At 38.2% G+C, this 24,670-nt stretch overlaps 1 protein-coding gene across 1 annotated transcript; it reads right to left on the bottom strand.

Moving 5' to 3' along the window:
- Positions 1-1,063: 1,063 nt before the first annotated feature.
- LOC129276516 (protein gustavus-like) lies at positions 1,064-22,512 on the bottom strand. The gene is made up of 3 exons (XM_054912895.2): positions 21,943-22,512; positions 7,645-8,619; positions 1,064-5,366 (listed from the first exon to the last, which is right to left on the bottom strand). Exons 2-3 carry the CDS (start codon positions 8,384-8,386, stop codon positions 5,239-5,241), a joined length of 870 nt encoding a protein of 289 aa, XP_054768870.1. The 5' UTR covers positions 8,387-8,619; positions 21,943-22,512; the 3' UTR covers positions 1,064-5,238.
- Positions 22,513-24,670: the final 2,158 nt, after the last annotated feature.

Raw genomic sequence — 24,670 nt, forward strand, 5'->3', positions numbered from 1 at the left:
ACCTGTTATTACCCTGGGTGTATTTTATATGTATGATGCTTTACTCATAACCAATGTCATATGGCCAACCAAAGGCATGCCAACTCAAAATAAAATTACCACTTGAAGTACACACACATTATCTTATTATTATTGTGGAGCGTCGTGGCCCAGTTGATTGGTCTCAGAAGGTGGTGGGTTCGAATCCCAGCCATGGCGTAGTTTCCTTCAGCAAGGAATTCATCCAAAGTGTGCTGTGACACTCGACCCAGGTGAGGTAAATGGGTAGCGGCAGGAGGTAATCAAAAAGCTGTGTGCACCTGAATAGGTAGCCTGGCTTAGCCGGGGTAATAATAATAGCAGGGCTCGCTGGGAGAATAGTTTTCGGAACTGAAGTGGCTACCCTGGGTAAAAATACCGTTATCATTATTATCTTCTATCCTTTTTGTCTCATTTCACACGGTCTTATCCCATTTTATTGACAAATTGCCATTTAGTCCCTTTCAACTTTTGAGAGGCTTACCCTTATCTGCTAACATCCACTTGGTCAAAAGCCATTTAATCTATATATGTTTAGACAACAGAACAAATGAATATTAGACCAAGTGCCAGTGGACCAAATGGTAATCAGACAATTTCAATAGTAGACCAAGTGGGTTTATATTAGCCATGATGGTGTTAGACAATCTGAGAATTAGACCACCTGCTTTGAACATTTTCTCCCTTTCTTTGTATGTGCTACACTACATCTTATTTTCTTGATCACCATGCAAGATTTTGTCAAATTCTCTGTCACAGTGTCACTCTTTGTCATAATTGTACCACCTCATCTCTTCTTTGCACTCCCCCTCTTTTCTCTTACCTCCCCCTCTTCCTGTTTCTCCTTTCTGTCTTTCTCTGTGCCTCTGATACTGAAAATTTGCATTCCCCTTCACTCAAAATCTTTTGTTTTAGCCCATCTTTGTCCATTGTGTACATACACACAATCTAATATTCTCGCACTTATTTAGAAAATGTTATTACCTAATACATGTTACTGTACATCCAAAATGGTCAGAAATAACAAAGCTTTTACAGGCTGTAATTATATATCCACAAAATTTCAAACAGTTTTAATTTATTTCAACAACGACAAATGCAGACAAATTTGATGACTCAATCGTAGTGATCATTCCTGTGATGATGATAATATTTATACATTTATATATATAAAACACATATCAATAACTTAAAAACATGTAACACGTAAACAAATAGCGGCATACTTTCCCCCAAGATGGAATATTAGGGACATCCTTCCAACACAAAGAAAAACAATATTCATTTTCCAAAGACGCAATATACAATACATGTATTGATAAATATTACCCAAATGATAATTTGAAACTGAAGAAAAGAAGAAATAATTATCAGATATCTGAAACATGCAAGGCCCTGATAGTGTTTTATCGACACGGAGCAGCACAAACAATATAAATTGGTGACATGTACTACGTATATTCACAAGAAACGTTTATGACACAGGGCAGAAGTAAATTGCCAATTTGAAGATCGGTATTAATACTGTGTAAACAAGGGGCGGTGGTCACATCACAGGATAGGCCAATATCATGGAGCTACTATATTTGGTGTGAAGATATATATATATTATGTACTCCTGATAATGAATAAGAATGGGTGTAAAAGATACCCCTGTGGAACCCCATCAAAACCCATGTGACATGTACCTATAGCTACATGTATATGTAGTTTCATTTACTTACAACTATTTCCAATAAAACTTCATCAGCGTTAATACCTCGGTCACATTTGCTCTACATCGGCCGTATAGTCGAAAACAGCCGTTTTAACATTTTTTGTACCAGCTAAATATAGGTGGTTTGAATAAAAATGAATAAAACGGCCGTTTTCGACTCGCCGTACGGCCTCTGTAGAGCAAATGTGACCGAGATATTAATGATAAAACATCATTAATTTCTTTGCCTTAGTATTGCTTTTAAATAGTAAAAGAGCCACAATGATCTGAAAGGTTTCTGCGTTACAGACAAAATCACATCACATTTCTTTCCTCAAATAGCCACACACATTATGTTTAAAAAAGATATCAAACCCTGGAACACTGTATTCTGCTCTGGCAAGTAATCAGAATTTAGAACCGTAATAAAAAAACAAATTTCTGAGAATGAAACCGTTTTCATGGCTCTCATGATTTATCTTAAAAACATTTCAAAATGATAACAGAGTTCAGGTCTCAAACCTTCGACAACCCTGGATTTAAATGCTTATATGATTGTAACCTCTGCGGTCTATTACCTGCTCTCATTGATTTTACAACTATTGCACTGTGTTGCGTGGTACTGCATGAACGCAATCATGATTTTTTTTCTTCAACTAAGGTTACCATGGTAACAGCATTCATTCCACACATCAATGATACAAGTATTTTATAGCACCATTTACGTCTTCAGTTCAAGATTTAAACAAGAATATAGAAAAAAAAATACCTTTAATGGAGCAGCCAGAATATACGGATCCAACGATCCAATAAATAGCAATGAAAGGCTTTTAACAATATAAGATAGAACATGATAAAAAGATGAAGAAGACTCCAATTATAATACATACATTTCAAATACTTGAATATGCAAAAAAAAAAACGTATTCTTCTACTCAAAATGTATGTTCCGTGACAAAAGTATTCTGTACTACACTGTACACCCATAGAAAATAGTATAAAAGATTGGATTGCAAGTAGATTCGTGGCGGCTGACGATGTAGCCAAACCAAGGCAGAACGGTTGTGCATATTAACTTAAGAGAAAATTTGTTGACTGAAATAAACCATATTGGGCAACCTATTACTTGATAAATTCTCTCTACATATATTTGGAAAATACAGGGAATCGAGGACCATCTGAAGCCCACATGCTATCACTAAAGAAACGTATGAGGAAAGAGATTAGTATGGTCCATTGTTTGAATGTAATATTGCAAAGTTCAAAAGAGAGGCCAATTGTTCCTCAAACATTGATAACCTTGATTTATTCAACTATAACCATTTCTGCACTGAAATGTATGAATCTAGACATTTCCTTCCCAATCATAAGCCATTGCACGTTTTCTTATTGGGGTTACTTAAAAAAAACTTATTTTACTCCCAGAAAAATTGATCCGGTGGAGAATTTTTTCGGAGGGGGGGGGGCACATAGTACTAAATTAAAAACAAGATATTTTTGTATGATTAGGGTAAACTTATTTCTCATACGTGAATGTTTGAATATGAGAGCTATACATGTGTGTAATACTCTAGGACGTTTACAGGGGTAACATGGAATAATCACGCAGGTGTCGGAATATATTCTTCGGTTCTTTTGCAGCACATTCGTCAGTCACACATCGTATAATTAAGTAAGGCATAAACATGGAAATGTGTCCTTATTTACAGGAATTGCCAGTCAGTAAATTATCGGCACGTTCTTCGTACCAACCATGCCTGCATCACTTTAACTACATAAAGTACTGTTCTTAATTGATAAAGATATATTTTGAATAATGATTTAGAAGGACTACATGTATTACTGCATGTGACAGAATCTATATGTATACGAAGCTACAGTTTTTCATCAATGATTGATTTCCAGTCTTCATTTTTTTTTTAAAGAACACGCATACATCATAAGAAAAGGTATATGTTAACGTTGCACATTGAAAAGTAAAAGAATTGCAGCATTTCAATTCATAATGCAGATTAACTTATTAAATATAGGAATTCATGATCTTCAAATTTATGGAATTTGGAGGAAAAAGGAGAAAATTGCATATGAGAATTTGATTCGTTTGTTCATTCAGGTCATTTCTAACAAAATTCCTTGAATACTTGATCATAAACTTTCTTTAAAAATCCACGATATCAATTCATTTGAGGTATTTAAATAAGGTCTTCTCATTAATATGGAAGCAAAATGCTTAAAATTTCATCTGAGCATATAGAGTATAAAGTGTCAAAATTCATAACTGCGCTATCAGACAGAAGTAGAAAGCCAAACGAACTTGTCCATGTTTGGTTTCTTCAGTCACAAACTTGCTGACCCAACCGACCTCAAGAATAGGGCCATTTATCAAAGTTACAAATAAATCAACATTTTATCACACACTTTTGTTTTATACATCTTTAAAATGGAAACCGTAACCAGGTTTCCTGTCAAGTTCCAAAAGGATAACTATTAGGAGAGTGTTTGTAAGAGATCCATAATGTGCTACTTCACCAAACTAGGAAAAGAAAGATACCTCTACAGACGGACACTTGTTGAGGATTATATATTGCCAGAATCTTGGGCAGTGTCCATACCCAAGTTGCAGATCAATTTCTCAGCACTTTACTTCAAATGAAGGCTTCTTAATGAGACATCCAGTCAATATTTCAACAGAAAAGCTACATAATCTATGATTGCTGACTTCCGACACGAATTCCAGACAGTTCTGGTATATGAATAAGATATATGTACGCAGAGATCGTCTTCCTAGCATCCTGACCTGGTGATTTAGGTCACGCTTCGGTCGGACGTACAAGCACAGGTGTACACTTTAAACAGTTATTTCAGTGATTATCAATACAACGTTGCTGCAACCACTGGAGAGACAAGGATTCATGGTCACCGGTCGTAGTCCAACAGGGTTTCAGAGTGGACAATCAGCAGGATCTCCTGTTCTAGGACACGCAAGGTCGAACTGTCGGTGAGTTGTCAACATCACAGGGATACAGCATTGCCTTGTCCTAGGTAAGCAAGGTTGAACAGTCAAAGAGTTGTCAAACTTCACAGGGATACAGCCATCCCATGTCTGCACCAGACAGCGGGAGGGCACGTCACGAGTGACGGAAGAACAGCGGTGGTTCATCGACGTTTGCGGACCCTGAATCAAACTTCATGAGGCACAGATTGGCACAAGATGGCAGTTGTTCTCTAGGTAATAAATAAAAGCAGCGAATATCCTCGCATCGAACACACGTCCCTTTAAGTTGCGTGCACTTGTCCACCTACAATCGCGGAAAGCCACTTCTCGGAATCTCGCAAAAGTGGAGTCTTCTCGCCCTTGGAGATGTCATCAAGGAGCTTACACAAAATTTGGTCAACATCAACCGTGTTATTTAAAAAAAACAATCAACTTTTCAGCTATGATTTCTTTCGTAAAAACACAGAGAAGTCACCCAGGACGGATTGGATCTGATTTTAGAGTTGTTTTGTAGTCAATCTGTGTTCGTTCACTGAAAGAGGAGGTAGCGTTTCACCATGTTAGGTAGGGGCAGTTGATAGACGTTTTCCAGGTGCTCTTTGCCGACTGATACGCGGACACAGCGTCTGCACAGATCCTGAAGTGGAAGAGGTGAGGCTGGAGAAAGAGAAAGAAAAGATAAACATAAATTGACTTATACAAACTAGATAGAAAGAAGATTACATTTTAATCACTTTATCTCACACTTTTTCAAGGATGATCGGGAGCAGATTACAATCCCAAGTCCTATTCCTATTGTCCTAAGAAATATTTAAGGAGACATGAATCTCTTCCAACTATCTCCATACGGTTAGGGTAATATTTTCAAAAAAGAGCCTTTCTTTGCTCAGTAATAGTGTGGATGGAAGAAAGGCTAGTTGGTTGCAAAATGGACATCAACATGGACTTTTTGTTATTCACAGCAAGTGCTCTCAAGAATTTACATGTAACAAGATATTTTCATCTGGGGCAATAGCCTGATGGTGGGGGAGGGGGGGTGCAATGGCGGCCCCACACTCAGAGAATGGGGACAGGAAGAGAATTCCCTTCTTTAAATCTTTTTTTCTTTTTTTTTCATGTTAGGGCGCTGACTCACTCCTCAAGCGTCGCCCAAAATAGCCATGAGGGGGAAACGAATGGGGATAACACCCGGTGTGTGTGATGGCCAGATATCACTCAGATTAACCATCAAACTGTCAGCCTGTCCCAAAATCCATGAGCCTTCAAATTTCTTCTCTTCCATTGTTTTTCTCTACTTTCCCTTTTTTTGTAAAATCACAATGTATCCCACCTTCCCTATCCCCTCTGTCATTTTCTCCCTTTTTTCTCTCTTTCTTTTTTTTTTGCAAGCCATCATTCAAGAACAGGGTTTCCTGATTTTTATATTCTGCAAGCCCTTGCTACTCATACCCTTCCCACATCTGGTTTTAAGGTTAAGATTGTCTTCATTATTCCTATAGGAAACATCAACATCTACTTGCCAAGGTATCTGTGCCAACGATACTATAATATTAAAATCAGTTTTTCAGTAGATGAGCTTGTTCTAACAGCATTTAGTAAAAAGAAAAACGAAGATCTTTTTCATTCTTTTTCAAATTTCGATTACATAAAAACTGGGCATCTTGTGATTATTTCTTTTGAATAAACGTTACTTTTGTAGAATGTATCAGTGATGTACTAGTTAATAAATCAAATAGCTGTATAAAGCACTATTATCAGATACTGAATACAAGATTTGTTTCCAATATAATAAATTTGTCTAATAATCATAATTTGCAAAGAATATTCAGTGTATTCTAACCATAAACGCACTCCTACATGATGTAACAACCATTCATTGTCAAAAGGATAAGGGAGATTTATCAAACATTCCATTTGAACTTGGCTTGCACTCTCTTTCCGAGAAAGAGATTAGACTGCTTAATTCCTTGCAAATGCCTGCTTCCGTATTGATCACATTCAACTTGAAAAGACAGCCTAATATGTAATCACGCAAAACCATGGAGATCGTTTAAAGGCAATGACTACATGTATGACATTGTTTAAAGGCTTGCAAGAGCTACTGAAGAACCTCCTCTTGTTGTTGTAACTCTATTCCCTAGTCTATCCATAAATTGTTTATCATACGCTGCAATCTTCATCATGCCACTATACGTTATGTATTGTGTTTTAATATTGGAAAGATTGGAAATGATAGCCAAGGGTTCAGCCAAAAATGCATGGTTTAAGACTAGATTCCAGAGCTTGTACAGGGGAAGGGGGTAAAACAATTGAGGGTATTACTAATTCTGATTTACAGTGTAGGTTTATATGATGTGCTACAATAAGTTATGTATTGTGTTTTAATAATGGAAAGATGAAAAATGATACTGTAGCTGATGGTTCGACAGACTGCCTGGGTTGCTGGTCTATAATAAAGGGGACGGGGGGAACAACTGGGGGTATTACTGATTCTGATTTGGAACAGATTGTGTTTCAATCCTGTATCCATCGAATTATCACAAACATTGGCAGATTAAAAGCTGAATGGCTGGACTACTGCCATATTAATGAATTAGAGGCTGTGCAATAAAGGGGGGGGGGCAGGGCAGGATTGAGGGAGGGGTGCTATGAGGCATATTATAGAGCTCAGAAATTTGCAGAATGTATTGAATGTAATATCAATAGGTTTGGGATGAAAGGAGACTTTGGAATGTTGACAAATACATGAACAGCCAGATAGCAATTTTTGCAGTGAAAATATTTTTTCCTGTGATATTGAGCCATTTTCCATGTACATGAAGGGCCTACTTGCCATATTTTGTCCTGTACTTTTTCTTTTCTTGCATGCACACATGTTAGTTACTTAGGTCTCATACATTTACATGAAATGGGATAGATACATGTATGCACTTACGTTCTAGTCCTCCAAAATATTTGAGTGTGATTTCACAATGTCCCCAGACGGCACTGACAATTGGGAAAAGTTTCTTTCCCTTGAGTCCACGGAATGCAATCCCAAGAAACTGATCATTGGCAGAAAAACTAAGGGTTCCTTCATCCATATCAAGGATCATTTGAAAGGTATCTGGTACATTGAAGTTTTCCGAATGTCCTGCGAGTGGGTATTGGTGTCCTGTTTTGTGCTTAGAGTCGTGAAAGAGCTTCTTTCGTCCCAAGTCCCAGCCCCATGATTCCGAGTTACTCCCGACCAGCGATTGGTAACCGACACAGTGAAGGGGTGCGTTTGCGGTGGCGAAACCGACCACGGCATGCGTTCCCCTCTGCCTTGAGTTCCATGTAACTTCAAAAACGTGTAGTCCCCGCGAGAAACCAACCTTCCCGCGTATACAGTCCGTGCTCTGTGCGACAGGATGTCTGTGGAAAGTCAGCGGATCGTCCTCCTTCACGAATATATTCAACGATCGATCTTCCTCGTTCCATGCAAATTTCTGTTGCGTGTCCTTGTCCGCAGCCGGCATGTCCAGCAACATGTCCAATCTGTTCGGCTTCTGTAGATCCCCGCTGTAGGTCAGCTCGCGATGCAGCGACTTGAAGTTGGGTTCCCTCGCGACCTGCTTCATGCCCCCGGACACTTTCTGCCCCATGACCAACGACCGACTCATGCAATTTCCCGCCGTGCTGGTTACCTGGCGCATCAGACCGCCGTCTCTGCCACGATTTGTCAAAACCTCCAAACAAAAAAAGAGAAAATCCCTGGCCGAAGAGAGGCACTGCAGCTGTGCCGACAGCAGATGGTACCCACAACGACAGCAACAGCTCACTGTTCAGCAGCGATCCTCTAGCTTCTCATGTATCAGGTTTAAGTCCCTAGAATCCTGCGTCTGTCTGTGCCCCACTCATTTAAATCCTCGCTTCGCGCTGAGTCAATCTGTGAAGACAAAAAAGGAAATGGGGTGCTTAGCGTTTGAAGGGAACTCGGTAATCTACATGCACATTGAACTGTAAAGGTTTTTCAGAGTAAAAACAGATACATATATACTCATTTTCAACTGCTTGCGTTTGTGTGTAAGGAAGTGTGATCAAAAACTTGCTTTCCTGTTATGACAACTCAAACTTGCACAGCTGTTTTTGTTGAATGCCACTACAAACCACTAAAATCCCAAACAGTTTCCAAATAAATGTTCAGTCCTAAGCTGTTAAGCTTTTCCAACATAAGTTCAGTGGTTGCCAAAAATAAAATAACACAAACAGAATGCCAGAAAGGCATACAAAGAGTCATGTAATCGTACCATGCATACATATATCTTCAGCGGATATGGTATCCAATTATACATGTAATTCTTTACCCTGAAGCAAGGCTTATGTACTCTACATTTGTAAGTGCATATGCATGGATATGTAGGATTACCAAATTTAATGAGACTAACGAGAGGCAAAAAAGGGGATTTAGGTCGCAACTGAAACAAGCTTCAATAATTGAATAGTCAGAAAGGAAGTTCATGAAACCTTGCTTCAAATGAAGAATAGAAAGAGAGGGATGTACGAGAGTATACATGTAACTGAGTCAAATCAATGCAATAAGCATAGCAGCCTTTCAAAAATGTCATATGAATTTCAAGCAAATGATCAACAAATCCCTTCCAAGAACTCAAAATATTTCATACATGTATTTGCTATTTTTCCTCTCACATAATTGTGCAATTACATGTAATACTTAGACTTGCATGTTGTAAGAAGAGGGCTAAATTCAACTCATAAATTTGTGACAAATAGAAAGTTATTTGTTCTAGACTGAGAAACAGAGACTACCATACTCTGTTTGGATGTGTTTTGACAGCTACGAAAATCTCTATGGGATTCGGGGAAGGTTGTCAACATAGTCTGACTTCCAGTTTCCTAGACAATAATATTTTTCTTTCAAACGTGACATATCTTTTCGGAAAAACAGCAGATAAGACAGACGACCAAAACTGAAATTCACATTGCTTCAACGACTGTCATTGTCACCAATATATTTACTGGGTTGCAAGAAACTTTACACATACATTTTCAAATTTCAATTAAAAGTTTGTTTATTTGATAATAATATTTTTCTGCCTGGGACAGAGGCTATAGATGTCAAGGGTGCCTTGAATTGCAGGAAACTAAACAAACAACTGAAATGACTGCCAACTTCTTCGTAGAAAATCAGAACCTCGCTGAAGGATTGTCGGCCTACAATGCAGTTCTTATGCCATGAAAAACTACTAATCAAGGTAATATAAAGGCCAAGAAATGAAAGGAAAGAAGCGAGATGGGGTAAACTAACTCAACTTAAAAAGGTTGCATTAATTGCTAGTGATAGAATTAGAGGGGGTCACTGTGGCCTTGCATTCAGTTTCCAAATAGAAAAATAAGCAAGAGACTAAATATTGTACATGGGACTCAATATATATGAAGTGCCAAGGAGGAGGCCTGTCACCTTGTGATCAATAAATATCTAAAAAAATATCAAAGCTACTGTTTAAGATATTTTGTAAGTTGTAATGCAGAATAAATCAGTGTAGGATATTATCTGTACTAACGATAAGACATAGCCTACATGTACACTACACTTTGAAAACTAAATGCATGAAGGCATATAGGCAAGAAGGACAGGAAAATATAATTGGTTCAGCCCGGCTTTAGAGATCGTTGGAACCTGAAGCACGAGAAAAGCACAAACAGGATGGTCCTAACAACTTGCGTTGTCACCCAATTAGTCCAAAAACAGTTCTCGGCTTGGGAATAGGGGGCAACATTAGTCGGAACTTACAGGAAATAGTGGTTCAAACCAATTAACAGCGCTATTTGTGTCACTGTATAATCTGCAAATAAATGTTATAGACAGAGGATATTCAATATTATGTGTTCCGATGTTCCTCTGAAATTGCAGTGATTGATTTCATGCATGAACGGTTTGCATATTTATTAGGCCTATAAACATTCAAACTAAATGACGCACAGCTGCTGAAGCATACAGCATAAAACTGCTGGTAGTAGCAGTATTTCATTAACACCTTAAGCTCTTCACTGACCCAATTAAAGAACCTTTCTTATCAAGATGACCTGCTCTACATATTAAAATGAAGTGATAATAGATCGCAATGATTAATTCTGCATGTACCTTCATGTACATCCAAGATTAGGTGATAACGCATTTTCAAAAGATATGCATGTAAAATCTACACAGGAAGTTACTCTTAATACTCAAACCAGAGTCTGCAAATCTGTAGGCCTACACTACATTAAAATCTGATCCGATGAGATCCGAATGACAATAGGCTTTCAAAGGTATTTGACTAATCCACAACTGGAAGCACACTATAAACTGTATGTAGGAGGGTAAACTGGAAAGGGGTAATGACCTTTTTCTACCACACCCCACCACCCCCTCCTCCCCCCCCCCCAAAAAAAATGAATCTAACAGGAAAACAAATGGTCCTTCCTTTCTTGTCTTTCTCCCAAGACATAGCGCATAGGAAATAGCACATCAACGCACCATGACAAACATTTTCCTATGCGTCTCTGTTTGAAGGATAGCTTACACCTGTTTTCCTGTCTAGATAGCTATGGTTTCTTCCTATCAAAGTTTGGCTGTTAGTCGTCACCCTTGATTTAATAGGTCAACTTTAAATAATCACACATATCATTTTTCTTAATCAAACGTTTAATATTCAAACTTTTTCAAAATCACAAATACATGTACCTCTCTCCACATACAAATTTCTTTCATAAGTCGGACTTACATGTAGGCCTTAAAGGATTTGTTCAAGTTTCAACACAAGTTCCCTGTACTAGTAGTTCCCAGGTTTCAACTTTTGCTGTTTCCTTAATTGTGAAGCACTTATTTTGTTCTAAAACTACACATACAATGTATACAATCTCAAATAGGAACTTTTTTTAATCTTTGGGACTCCACATGTATATAACGATATCCAATTTCACTATTCGCTTGAATATCAAGTGTACTGTCATTTCGGTAAGACTTTCACTTTTCATCGTAAAAAGGAGTCAATAGATGCTTTGTATCATAATCATAAAAATCAAGAATACTGTACAACCTTCCTCTCGGCAAGGTGACTTCCCTAATTCTAGGATAACGTAAGAAAAGGAAGTCATATGTGTGACACAGGAAGTGGACAGGACAAAGACATGATCTTCCATTGTCATTGATCAACTTGCACGTCAATCGGAAGCTTCCACCCCCAACAATAGGAACATGGAATAAAATATGCTATTCACTGATTGATAACTGCTTTCAGGCAAGGTGAGCGATATGAAAATGAAATATAATATGCTATTCACTGATAACTGGATCAGCTGCTTTCAGGCACAGGTGATCTAGTTGGATCGTGTGTTAAAAGGAAAGGAAACAGTATGGAATGATACACAGTGCATGTGGGCGTTCTAGGAATTGGTGTGGCCGACTCCGCGACTTCCCTTTTCACTTGCCAGTCATTGAAATCAGAACAAATTATGAAATTTGGCTGAGGCCTAGACCTACAATATACATGTACATCTAACAAAGGATGAATATCTTTCTGTTTAATAGAAAGGCATATACAAAAGTTAATGGACTTTGCTACTGGACTAAGATGCAGGCCTTTAGAATAAGAGATTAATAGAAGAAAAAAAGAAAAGGGTTGAAGAAAATGGTTACAATGAAAGATAAACAGAACAAGAAACATGAACTCTTTCATATACTGCTTATTATGACAAAAAACAAGCATTTCTGAGCACAAAAACTCCAAACAAAGGATGTAAACCTATTCAAGAATTAAGAGTTCACAAAGAAGTCAGATATCACAGAAAAGAAAGAACATATACAGAGAAGTAAAAATGAAAGGTGGAAAAGCAAACATTCTTTGAGGTTTACATATCTGCAGCCATGCCTATCAATGTGGTTGGGTCTTTATCCTTTCGCCAATCCCTCATCTCAGACAAATAAAGGTCCTACAACCTCCAGAAAAACAGACTTACGAATAGACTCCCTCTCACTTTGGCAGTGGTGACCTCAACATGACCCCGTTCTCAATCATAATCTCAATTGTTCGCTAAAGAAACAGGGTGAACTGCATGGCATGGCGACTGTGTGGTGTTAGTAGTAGCAGCAGCAGTAGCATGGATGTACAATGATGTCCACCAAGGTGGCATATGGAACAGAGAACACCTTTCATATTATTTTTTTGTCTAAATCTAAATCCCAACTATGAATCATGCCCTTGTGGTCCAGTAGAAACTGATTGAGGATCCACCACGCTTGACTCATAATACGTTGTTAGCGACCAGATAAAAATAGCCGAGATGCCCTTTAGATCTACCACCACTGCTGTGATGGTGATGACCATGATGATGATGATGATGACGGGGATGACATCATCATTCTATTAGAAAGGGTGATTCCTGGAGACCCACCCCAAGCTCACATAGTGGGCGCTGCTTCTTAGAAATAAAATCCCGACAGCTGTCAATGGTGTCACTGACCAGACATACCTACCAATGCAGCCAAGCCAAATACAGACATGCAAATACCAACCATCCTATTCCAACCACTATCAATCAGGCAAATGATTTAACTCCCACTATTTGCTATTCCAGCATCATCATGTTTTAATTATGTCATCAGATAAGGCAATCACACCTAATGGTTGATTAGTAATCAATCCTGCATTTTTCTGCCGTGAATAATAACCCACCCCCACCCACTGACATGAATGGATCGATCCTGCGATTCCGTTTTCCCCCTTGGTACACTCATGGACCTACTATGGTATACAAGTACTGTATGGTCAATGATTGTTTTGCAAGTAGTCTCAGAATGAAGACCCTTTAAATTTTATTGAATGTATACCACAAGCTTTCCAATAATATTCTACAAATTGTATGCTGCTTTAAGTGGATCAACCACTTCTGCTACAAATCACACACCCTGACCTGAACTTTTTTCCCCTCTAAATGAATTAAATTCCCGAACATTATCTCTCCCGGTACTGCATGTGCTCATTTGATTAGACTCAGTGCCGTGTTTTTCGTGGAGGAGGAAGGCAAATCAATGATTCAGGGAAACTCACTGTTGACGTCACCAGACCGTGGGGGTACACACCTTTCTACGTGCAAGGTTCAGAAGACACACTACGCCAACAAGACAATAGCTGGATAGCACAAGGAGCAAAGAATGTGACAGCATGGCATTTAAATTCTCCTTTGTCGGGCTTCGTTCTAAGAACTCCCTGACTCAGCTGGGTGAAATGCAACAATAAATAATTTCAACAAATTGTACTTACACTTTCAAACAATTAACTTGTGGAATGATTAACATCCTACTGTTTACTGCTTAGACTGAGTATGACTAACATAAATATACAAAAGTTGGATAACACATTAAACTCTGTGAAATGGATTATTAACTATCTATTGGATTGAATAAGAGTGTAGAGCAAAACAAAACCAACATCATCTTCTCCTATTAGGCCTTTTGATTTTCCACTTTTCAGGCCACACACAAGGACCATAAACTAAGTTTCAAGCAAAAAGCCTCTAAAAGCAACCTAATCCTCGCACAATCTCGATAATACTGGTACAGTTCAAGTACAGTATGTTTACAAAAGTTCAATGACTGCAAAAACATACATGTACAGGTAATTGTGTAAATAACCCTTTGTATGTTATGGAAGATAAGATATACAGGCCTGCATAGACGTTTGTTTACGATAATACCATTCACCCATGGGCATGGGCCTACTCGCTTATTTTCCAACTTTGAAAACAATATGACCTAGCTTTGTTTTTCTCTTGGCACAATGATCACGTTTTTTTTTTTTCAAATAAGATTTCCATGAGACAAAATAGACATCTCTCTGTCTATTGATAAACTCTAGCAGCCTTGCTGTTTAGCCTTCAAAAAGGATTAATGCTGTTTGACGAAAGAGCATTATCTATCTAACTGCCAGGAAGGAGATTCTATTTTACTTGCAAAAAAACACACACAACACATTGAAGCAATCCTTGGTCATTAAATTTGTGGTATAGGCTATATGGGATGATCTAATTCTAATCAGTTTACAAAATTTATCACTTCTCCCGTTTCTCCACCATATGGGAACTTGTCCTTTTTCACCTTCTGATAAAAAAGAAAAACCAATGTTCTTCTAATCCTCTTGTTTGGTGAACAATACTTTCCAGATCTTCCGAAATTTCATAAAACCACAACAGTCAGGCATTTTTTTTTTCCAATAAACCTTTAGCATTTAACCCCTCTGACACCAACTGATGATGAAATGACTATTGCGCTAAATACAGAACAATGGAAAGCGGGAGGGACAGGGTTAAATCGAGAGATGTTGGAGTTGTTGACTGGGGGGGGGGGGGGCAGTAACCGACTATTAACCCCTCATGATTGCCAGTAAAACACACAAGGGTAAAAAACCACAGGGAACAAAGTGACCTGAGTGCAACAAAGAAAGAAGGTATTAACTGTGAATTATTGGCAATAGAGGCTCAACATGAGGGAGAGAGATACTCGCAAACACAGGTCCTATTGTTTGAATGCTTTGTTCCCCCTGATAGTGAACTCTGTTCAATACATGCTGGCACACATGGCCCTCTTCCCATCATTGAGATGGGACAGATTCCCACACCGGATTGTGTACATTTACAGGTAGTAGGTTGGAATACGGTGGATCATTGTGTTTTAACTGAATACAACAATGTAGTTCACAACTAAAAATATTCATTTTTCCCCAGTTCTCACCAAAACTAAACTTGAATTTCCCCCAAAAAAAAATTCCCAATAAGATGAATACAGTGAGATACCCGATATTCTATTTTCATGAACAATGGATTGGTGAGTGAGTATTTGAATGAAGAAATAAATGATCTACAGAAACTAAACTAGCCTTTGTTCTGTTTGCTGAATTCAACAGAACCAAACACTTCCTTCAATTCTAGCCAGAAATGAGTGTGCGGACTATCAACCACAAACAAACAACTTTCAGTAATGTGGACTTTGACGCATCAAAATATTGCACTGAAAATTATGGGTAGTAAAAAAAAGTTCCTATTCGGGCAGAAGTCACAAAAAGCTAGGGTATGATTTAAACAGTGAATTAATTGCGAGTGAGGAACAATTCCCTGATTCAACTGAAAATGGGTAAAAGGAACAAACATTCAACATCATGTGGCTTGCTAGGTGATGTTCACTTGCGATCACCGCATGGAGTCATGCAAGCTCTCTGTACCTTTCTGTATGTTCAACCTTTTTTTTATACTTAATCACACTTGCGGGTTCTCATTGGCGACCGTGGTATGAATCATGCGGATTTGAATGCCACTGTTTGCTAGGCTGTGGGGAGGGATTCCATGAAACTGGTTTAGTTTAAGCCAGGATACACAGACAAAGACAGATAAAGGGATAGATAGAAGAATATTATGATGTAGAGCAGGAAATTGGGGAGGGGTGAAAGAAAGAAGAGAGAAGAAGATATAGGAAAACAAAGGGTTGGATAGAATAGAATAGGGCAGGAAATGGGGATGGGAAAAGGAGGTGAAATAGGAAGAGAGGGGAAATGAAAAGGATGGATAGAAATGAGTGAAGAATAAAACACAGGAAAGGGGAGGGGTGAAAGAAAGGAGAGGGGGAGACAGAAGCCCCCCCCCCCCCCCCAAAAAAAAAAGATAAAGAAACAAGTAGGCACATGTGCCTATATCATGTAAATTGAAATTATTGGAGCCTTGAGTATTGGTTGTATGTGCCTTTGCTGTACCTACATATGAAGGAGAATGGTTACCAATGGAAAAAATGAAGATAATGATTTATAGAGACAAATAATAACTGAAAGTAAGAAATAAGCAAAACCAGGGAATATATGCGATTTTAACCTAATAGGACTATCAACCTATGATGAAGAAACATCAAAATAACGACAAGAAAGCCAATATAAGGGGAAAAGACCAGCAAAATGGTAAATTCACATATACATGTACATGTGCAATATGCCTACATCATCATCATGCGCATGTGGCAGGACCCCTATGCTTCCATAGCAGTAGTATCGCACAGCACACACATGCATGGCGTTTGACCTCAACTTGAACCAAAACCAGATGATATGCCTCCTGATCCCTGGCCCAACCCCACCCCCTAACCACAACCCCCCCCCCCCCCCCCCGACCACAACAAACCCCATCCCACCCAACTTGATAATGTCCAGACGACCCCAAAATCCTACAGCTTGGTAAAAAAATGGGTTTAGGACCTTTAATTTATCCGTAATAGCATTACTGCCATTAGACAGTCTCAGAATAAGGAGACCATAATAACTTCTATGTCTAGACAATTAAGGAAAGAATTATTTACACTGGAATTTAATTCACTAGAACCAGACAAAAGCAGAAATGTATAACTGTGGATTTTTATCCATATGGACCAACCATGGGGGTTAATTAAACCTCTATAAGTCCAAGGCTAACAAAACTACAATAACAAAATTGGATTCCTGGGTTGTTTTTTTTTTCTTTCTGATAATTTTGTTGTGCAAATCAATTCCAGAAAACAGGACATGCCTACATGTACAAACAAATCCATTTTGTTTTTCTGCACACTGAATGCAGTATAATTTATCAATATGTATTTTAATACATACTGAATCTATATGTGACTCGTCATACCGAAATGAGAGACAACTCGGAATTTTTCAAATCCAAGTTTTGTAGTGATTATTGTTCTCCGTTTCTTTACCTTTAATTTGATATATCACTCGACCCTTAAGAGTAAATAATAGTGGAGATATTAGCCTTAGAATGCAAGAAGAATCGGGCTTTTGAAAATAAATATCAAGAGAAAAACGCCTTCGAAGTTTGACTTCCGTTTTGAATCCACTCCATGAAAAAATCTATTTTGCCACCGCCGAGCTAACCGAAATGTCCTACCAACCGCTTGCCAAAGAAGGCGAAACGATTGACCAATGAGGAGGCTGCATTTGGAACAATAGTGAACTTGCAGGTCACGCGCGACTGCAAGACGAAACAAAGTTAATGTTCTGGTTCGATATGTCAATCCACTGATCTTCTATACAGATCAGTGTAATAGCTCCATAGTTATACTGGGGTTTTATAATTATATTCGTGAAAGAAATAATTGTCATGATCTCCCTTTTTAATGAAATAAAAGGCAGGGAGAAAAGGTCGGACCTAAAACCAGTGAGGAGGGAGTATACCAATGATTTTCATTGTATCATCGTCTTGTTTATTAAATAATAATAACAATTTCATATACCGCAAATTGCCTCTATGCGGTTGTTTGAATGTCGATCGCGTTTACTCTCACATGTAATCTATCAAGCGAGTCATTATGACCTAAACTTTAACCGCATGTTCTAATAAAAAGAACTATCCGTTGTAAAATGGTAAGATAAGCCTTCAAAATATTTCAATTTGATCCTTATCTTTATACGAAAGGCTTGTGTGATCATGTTTTTATGAATGCTTATGTTAGATTGAGGCAGTAAGAACAAAAAACGTGAATAATTTGCTCAATATCGTCTATTATCGATCTTTTATTTTTTTTTTGGGGGGGGGGTATAATTATTTACAGCATTGAAATTATTCAAAATTAGTATGAAAAAAAAAGCAAAGATATATTAATGAAAAAAAAGTTATAGTGATTCTAAAACTGATTCCGGAAAAAAAAACCTGGCATAAACGTCTTAACTCTACAACAGAAAGAGCGAGGAGGTACCCTGAGTAAAATCCCGCCACAATTATTTCCAACAAAGGATAGATTAGGGGAGTTCAGATTTTTTTAAACTAACAAGTGCACACCTAGTTACCAAGAATGCATACAACATTCCACTTATTTGAATGCAGGATAAACCCCGAGCTTCCTATGTATAGTCAGGCACCTTGGACCACTCGGCCACGACACCTCCACGAATGCTGATTTTCGGATCGATATCAAGCACAAACAATATTTTGGTTGTGCCGTGGCCGAGTGGTCTAAGGCGCCTGGCTATACATAAAAAGTCTGGGGTTCGATCCCCGGCCGCGGCACCTATGCCTGTGAGCAAGGCATTTAATGTGCAATGCTATTTTATCCTGCTTTCAAATAAATGGAAATTCTATAGGCATTATTGGTAGCTTGGTGTGCACTTGTTTAAAAAAATATATATATATTCTAACGCAGTAATACAGATAAAGAATCAGAAGATTGTTGCAAATGCCTTGTGCAACAATGATGTCTTTGTAAGATTGAATGATTAAAGAAAGAACAATAAAAGCTGTTCGATATTTTTTCGCATGTGTTCACTCTCAAACATATAAAGAGGATTTAAAAAAATAAGACGAAGAATGGAGGAAAAATACGGTGGGCGTGGGCAGGAAAGAGAAATAAGAAAGAACGGCTGTGAAAAAAAAATAGAAGATCGAATGGGGAGAAGAACGAATAATACAGAACAACAAAAGAAATAAGAGGAAAAAGGATGAGGAATAAGACGGTGGGGTGGGCAAGAGAGAGGAATAAGAAGGGAAAAAAGGGGAAGAAATGAGGTTAAAAAAATATTGAGAGCAGATCGACGGGGGAGAAGAAAAAGAAATGGAGGGGGGAGAGGAATAAGATGGTGGGAATGGGCAGGGGAGAGGAAGAAGGAAAACATAATTATATAAAGAGGAACGAAAGAAAAAAAAAGTAATAAGGCGGTGGGTGAGGGAGGGAGAAAACAAAGAAGGAAAAAAGAAAGAGAACCGGCAAAAAGAGAGAAGATCGAAGGGTGAGAAGAACGAAAAACAGAATTATGTAAATAGAAACGAAAACATGAAGAAAAGGGGAAAAATTGAAAACAAAAAGTGGAGGGTGAAAAAAAAGGCAAGAGAGAAGAAGGAAAGAGGGGGAAGAATCGGCAGAGAAAAAAAAAGATCGAAAGGGAAGAAAGAAAAACAGATTAAGAGGGACGAAAGAATTAAAGAAGAGAAAGGGGATGAGATAGAATAGGGGAGGGGGTTAGAGAGAGGAGACCGAATGACCTGAATAAGAAGAGCGAACGAAAAGGGGGCGAGAGGAAGAAAGGAAGAAATAAAACACAAGAAAGACGAAAGAAGTAGGTAAGAGAATAAGAGAGAGGGAAAGAGAGAATAGATCTGGACACAGTCGAATGGAACAACATGACAATGACTTTTATGAAATGTTTATTTCAATATGTGTATTTTAAATGACTGATATTTTTAATCAATGTCTTTATCCAAAAAAATGCACTAAACCTTCTCCATGGTCGTTTCGGCCATTTTTCATTGGTCGACGTTAGCTGTCTCAGACTTTCTGTTTGTACAGTTATTTCTTTCGCTTTCTCTATCGTTCATTCAAACATGATAAAAATTGAGGGCAACAATGTCTTGATTATAAATAATTGGAAATAATGAAGCCCACCAAGCTTTCTACATAAATTTTGTTTCTTTTGTTAAAGATACTGCAGATCAATTAACTCACATTCACGAACAAACAATATTTTTAAGGATTGTAAACCCTTTCTTTTGAAAATGTTCTCTCTTGAAAACATCCCGATCACTTGCAAATGATGGAGATAATCTTCAACATGTCCATGTTATGTTTAATGAAATTAATCCTCGCAAACAAACCGTGTTCTGAATACTTTGCGTCTCTGCATGACTTTTATTTCGCGATTACAGCCAGGTTAATACTCTAAATCCGGTATCAATCTATCGCTAATACCCCCGCCTGGTACTATTATCACCAAAAAATAACCCTTTAGAAGTTGTATCCCGTTTGTTAACTATTGTCAAGAAGCCCCCCTTTTGAATTTCAGAATACGTATTGAAATCGATGCTTTTGATCTTTCTTTTGAAGCTGAATCATTGAACCGATCGATCGATCGAGCGAGCGGCCGCCGCCAGCTGTACACGACTTTAAATGAATAGCCAATCAACAATGGCATACGTTGCTAGGGGCGGAGCTTAGTATGAAGCGAAATTCGATCAAGTCGAACGTGCCAAGTATCAGAAATTTTCGAATTGACCAAAAAAAACACTCGCAGAAAAACTGTTTTTTTATCATATTCCCGTCATCAATTTCACTCATCTTTTTCACAGAGTAATTATGAAACATGGAAGAATCTGAAAATTAAAAAAAAAAAAAATCTTCACAATTTTGACTTTTTTATTTGTGTGTCGAATTCCAAGGAATTTTGATTTGCGACTTGTCTCTCATTTCGGTATGATCGATCACATATGTTCTTTTCGTTCTCTACTCAGTTTTTTCATTGGCATTTCCATTGCCCTTTGAATTTGTCAATAATTTGAAACATAAGAAAATCATAAGCGTCTCTTTACAAAATACATATAGGCCTACAATTCTTTGTCTTCAATTTTACTCTATATTCTGCATTGAAGACACTAAATTGAAGGAAATGCTTGGTGCTTTTGTCTTGATGAAAAAAAAAACCCTGCTTTCACTTTTTGACATCAAAGTTGATGATACAATGCGGTTCGTGTCTATCCTGCTTTGCTTTTCTTTATGTACGAGGATGACCATTGCGTGACAGCAACTTCGTAACTCAATTCCTGCTATCGACTTTCAAAGTGATTCATGCCGTTAACTTTCAGTTTCTACTCTCAACAACAAGAGTATCCTGTATGTATAACTCGTGGAATATTTTTTCCTCTTTGTTTTCTTAGTTGTCAATTATTGCTCTTTCAAAATGGGATGTCAGTCAAGTATTTACGTCACTAAATCAATGTGCAATGCTACAAAGTAGTGATTACATGTAAACTAGGATCGATGACACTAAGATAATTTACATCATGTTTCAAAGAAAATTGATAAATTGCAGCTAGCTGCAGGCGGATGTTAGGAAGAGGAAGTCCATATTTTGGAAATCTGCCAGATACAGAGAACTTTATCATCTTTTCTTTTGTTAAGCACATCAATCTTCAAACAATAACAAAAAGTGATGTCAATTCACTCCGACCTAAGTGTATGTACGTGACATAGGAGAGTCGGAAGTCAATGGCCAACAGCAGATATGAATGGAGATAATTATATTCCTGCACTGCTTGTGTGTGTGGAATATGTACCAAACCCTTACGCACATATATGGTCTCTACTCTGTTGGCCGGCTGGAGGCAAAGAGGATAATAAAGTATGTTCTTTCCCCCATAAATGAGAGTAAAATTGTGAATATCCAGTATAGAGGATGCATGAATGGTAATGAACATGAATACTTACAAATTAAAGGATGAAGAATTAAGAAATACAGGCTTATATCCAAATTAAGAGTATTCACAAAGATGTAGCAATCCGAATTGGTATGCGGCAGTTGGAAACAAAGAGAATCTGTGCAGCTCTGCTAGTATCAGCTGTTACCGGCAAAACACACACACACTGAAAATATTTGATCCACAACAACAAAAAAATTAAAAGCTCTGCAGCATAAAAGGGGTAGTTTCCATGTAAGAATTCACTTGGTAGTCTGAATAAGTTGCCGGGCTGGCATCTGGTTTTATACAGACTGCTGAAGGATAAAGAAAAAAAGAGATTCCTGTGTGTGACCTCACAGAGAGAGAGAGAGACTCAGGGCTGATGATGTCACAAGGCCGGGTTCTTTCTGTCCTTTGTGTTCCACTCTGAGGAACAGTTCACCCCCACTGCACATTCAGAATCGCAACATGGTAGAGTTTGCAACTCATTTGCATAATTGTATTCAAGCTCCCCACTGTGTGTGTGTGTGGACAGTCATCCTGCTTCCTCTGGACTGCTACATTCTACGCAGGGGTGTGTCAACAGTGGAGATTAGCTGGAGGGATTGAAGGAAGTGATAATTTGATGGCAAAAGAACATAGTCTACAATGCATAGAGCCTAAGTGATGATATCATCAACAAAGGGATGTTAACAGAGTTAAAACAAAAGCCAACTTGTTGCTTTAAAGTAGATTTGCTTGAAGTTTAGGACACAATAATGCAAAATTAAATTGCATCTCTCCTAGTCTAACATCCTGACCCCACCATGTTTCAACAAATCACACCTTTGTGCCTGCAGTCCAAACTAACATACTCCTCTGTTTTCTTTGGGGGAAGTTACAATTGAATTTGTTTAGCCCATTGCATTGTGCTGAGGATATCACGAACTTCCTTATTCTAAGAAGTTAGGACTTTAAAGAGTTTCAATCCTTCACTGCCTGTCACGGCATCTGAAAGTACCTAACTTCAAATAAATCTATTAGTATTCTTCTAAATGTAACGCATAAGGTAACGTGATGATAATGCAGTTTTGAGGTATGGAGCAGAATGCTATTATGGGGTACGATTACAAATGTTTTTGGAATTTATTTCATGACAGATGCCGCTTTATTCAAATTTCTACTCATACATCCTTTAAAAGATGCACAGGATGGTCAAGATGATGATTCATTCAAAGAAAGCATGCTCATACAGAAGATAATTATAGATACACAAAAAATCGCCATGTTGTATTGATTGCTTATCAAACATTTTGTTTTTACATGTTCAATACAGTTTAAGCTTTTCAAATGAAAACCGGCACAATATACAATTTGCTCACGGTAGTAGATTTGTGCAAAATGCCATGGAAACCTCAAATTTATTTTCATGAAAGAAATACTCTACCTATCCCCCATCTTTAATTATTTAGTGGAGAATGAATATTTTTTACTCTTTGTTAACGCATGCAAAATGTTAGTGCTGTCTGCATAATGAAATCGAGAAGAGTGTTGACTTTAAGCATTGAACTGTAGCCAACACGCATTGCATCGTCATCATGGTAATACAAGATGCTAAAGTAAGTGAAGCTGGCTGACGGACGCAAATACCATAATCATAATCATTGTGCATCAGAATTTCTGGGCACGTAATATTGCAGAATGACTGCTCTAATTCCTCACTAACACACGAAAATGGACGAGGGAACCGATGCACAGCGGCGTTAATGCAGCCTCGAAGATATATAGAAAACAAGGCTTATTATATTCGCGCCCTACTTTCTATTCCTTTGGTACTAGTATGCCTTTATGCTTTTCACACTGCATTTCCTTAACCCCATACTATCCTTAACCCCATACTATCCTTAACCCCGGACTATCCTTAACCCCATACTATCTTTTTTTCGATTCACACTGTCTTTCTTAACCCCATACTATTGCTTAGCCGGGGTTAACGCCTTAACCCCGGGCAATCACACAGCTCATTAATATTGATGATTTTACCATACAGAGCGCGATTAACGTGCAATTTCGACTTCTGTGATTGGCTAATGCTTAGCCCCACTTTTCCTTACCCCGTTTTCGATTCACACTGCATCTCTTAGCACCGCAATTGTGGTGCTAGCACCGCAATATGCTGGCTAACCCTGCTTTTTTGCAGGGCCAGATAGTACCGTACTATTTACCGTGCTAGCCCACTTTGCTAAAACGTAGTGTGAAAACGAAGTGGGCTAAGCTTAACCCCAGGAAATTGGTGGGGCTAAGACCCCCCCTTAGCCCCACCAATTTAGGACAAAAAGTGCAGTGTGAAAAGCATATAACACACGAAAATGGACAAGGGAACTGATGCACAGCCGCGTTAATGCAGCCTCGAAGATATATAGAAAACAAGGCTCATTATATTCGCGCCCTACTTTCTATTCCTTTGGTATTCCTTCTGTAGTTTTCATCATGATTCCCCCACAAGGCTCATTAAATGCAGAGTTTTGATCAGGTTTGGAAGGCCACAGAATGGGGAAGGAATCTCCGGCCAGTGCCAGTAGGATGTTACGACAAAAGCAGTATCTCCAGAGCTGAGATCCTCTTTGAGGCCGTTCTCATTACGCTTTCTAAAACTAGTTTACTGGAAACCGATTCAGGAAACCACTTTGGAAGATCGCTTTGATAGCGTTCCCACTTGATCACACGAAAGTGGTTTTCAAAATCACTTCACGTAAAGCGCTCTTGTTGCTATGGAA

The sequence above is a fragment of the Lytechinus pictus genome, chromosome 14 (genome assembly GCF_037042905.1).
Source record: "Lytechinus pictus isolate F3 Inbred chromosome 14, Lp3.0, whole genome shotgun sequence".
NCBI lineage: Eukaryota > Metazoa > Echinodermata > Echinoidea > Temnopleuroida > Toxopneustidae > Lytechinus > Lytechinus pictus.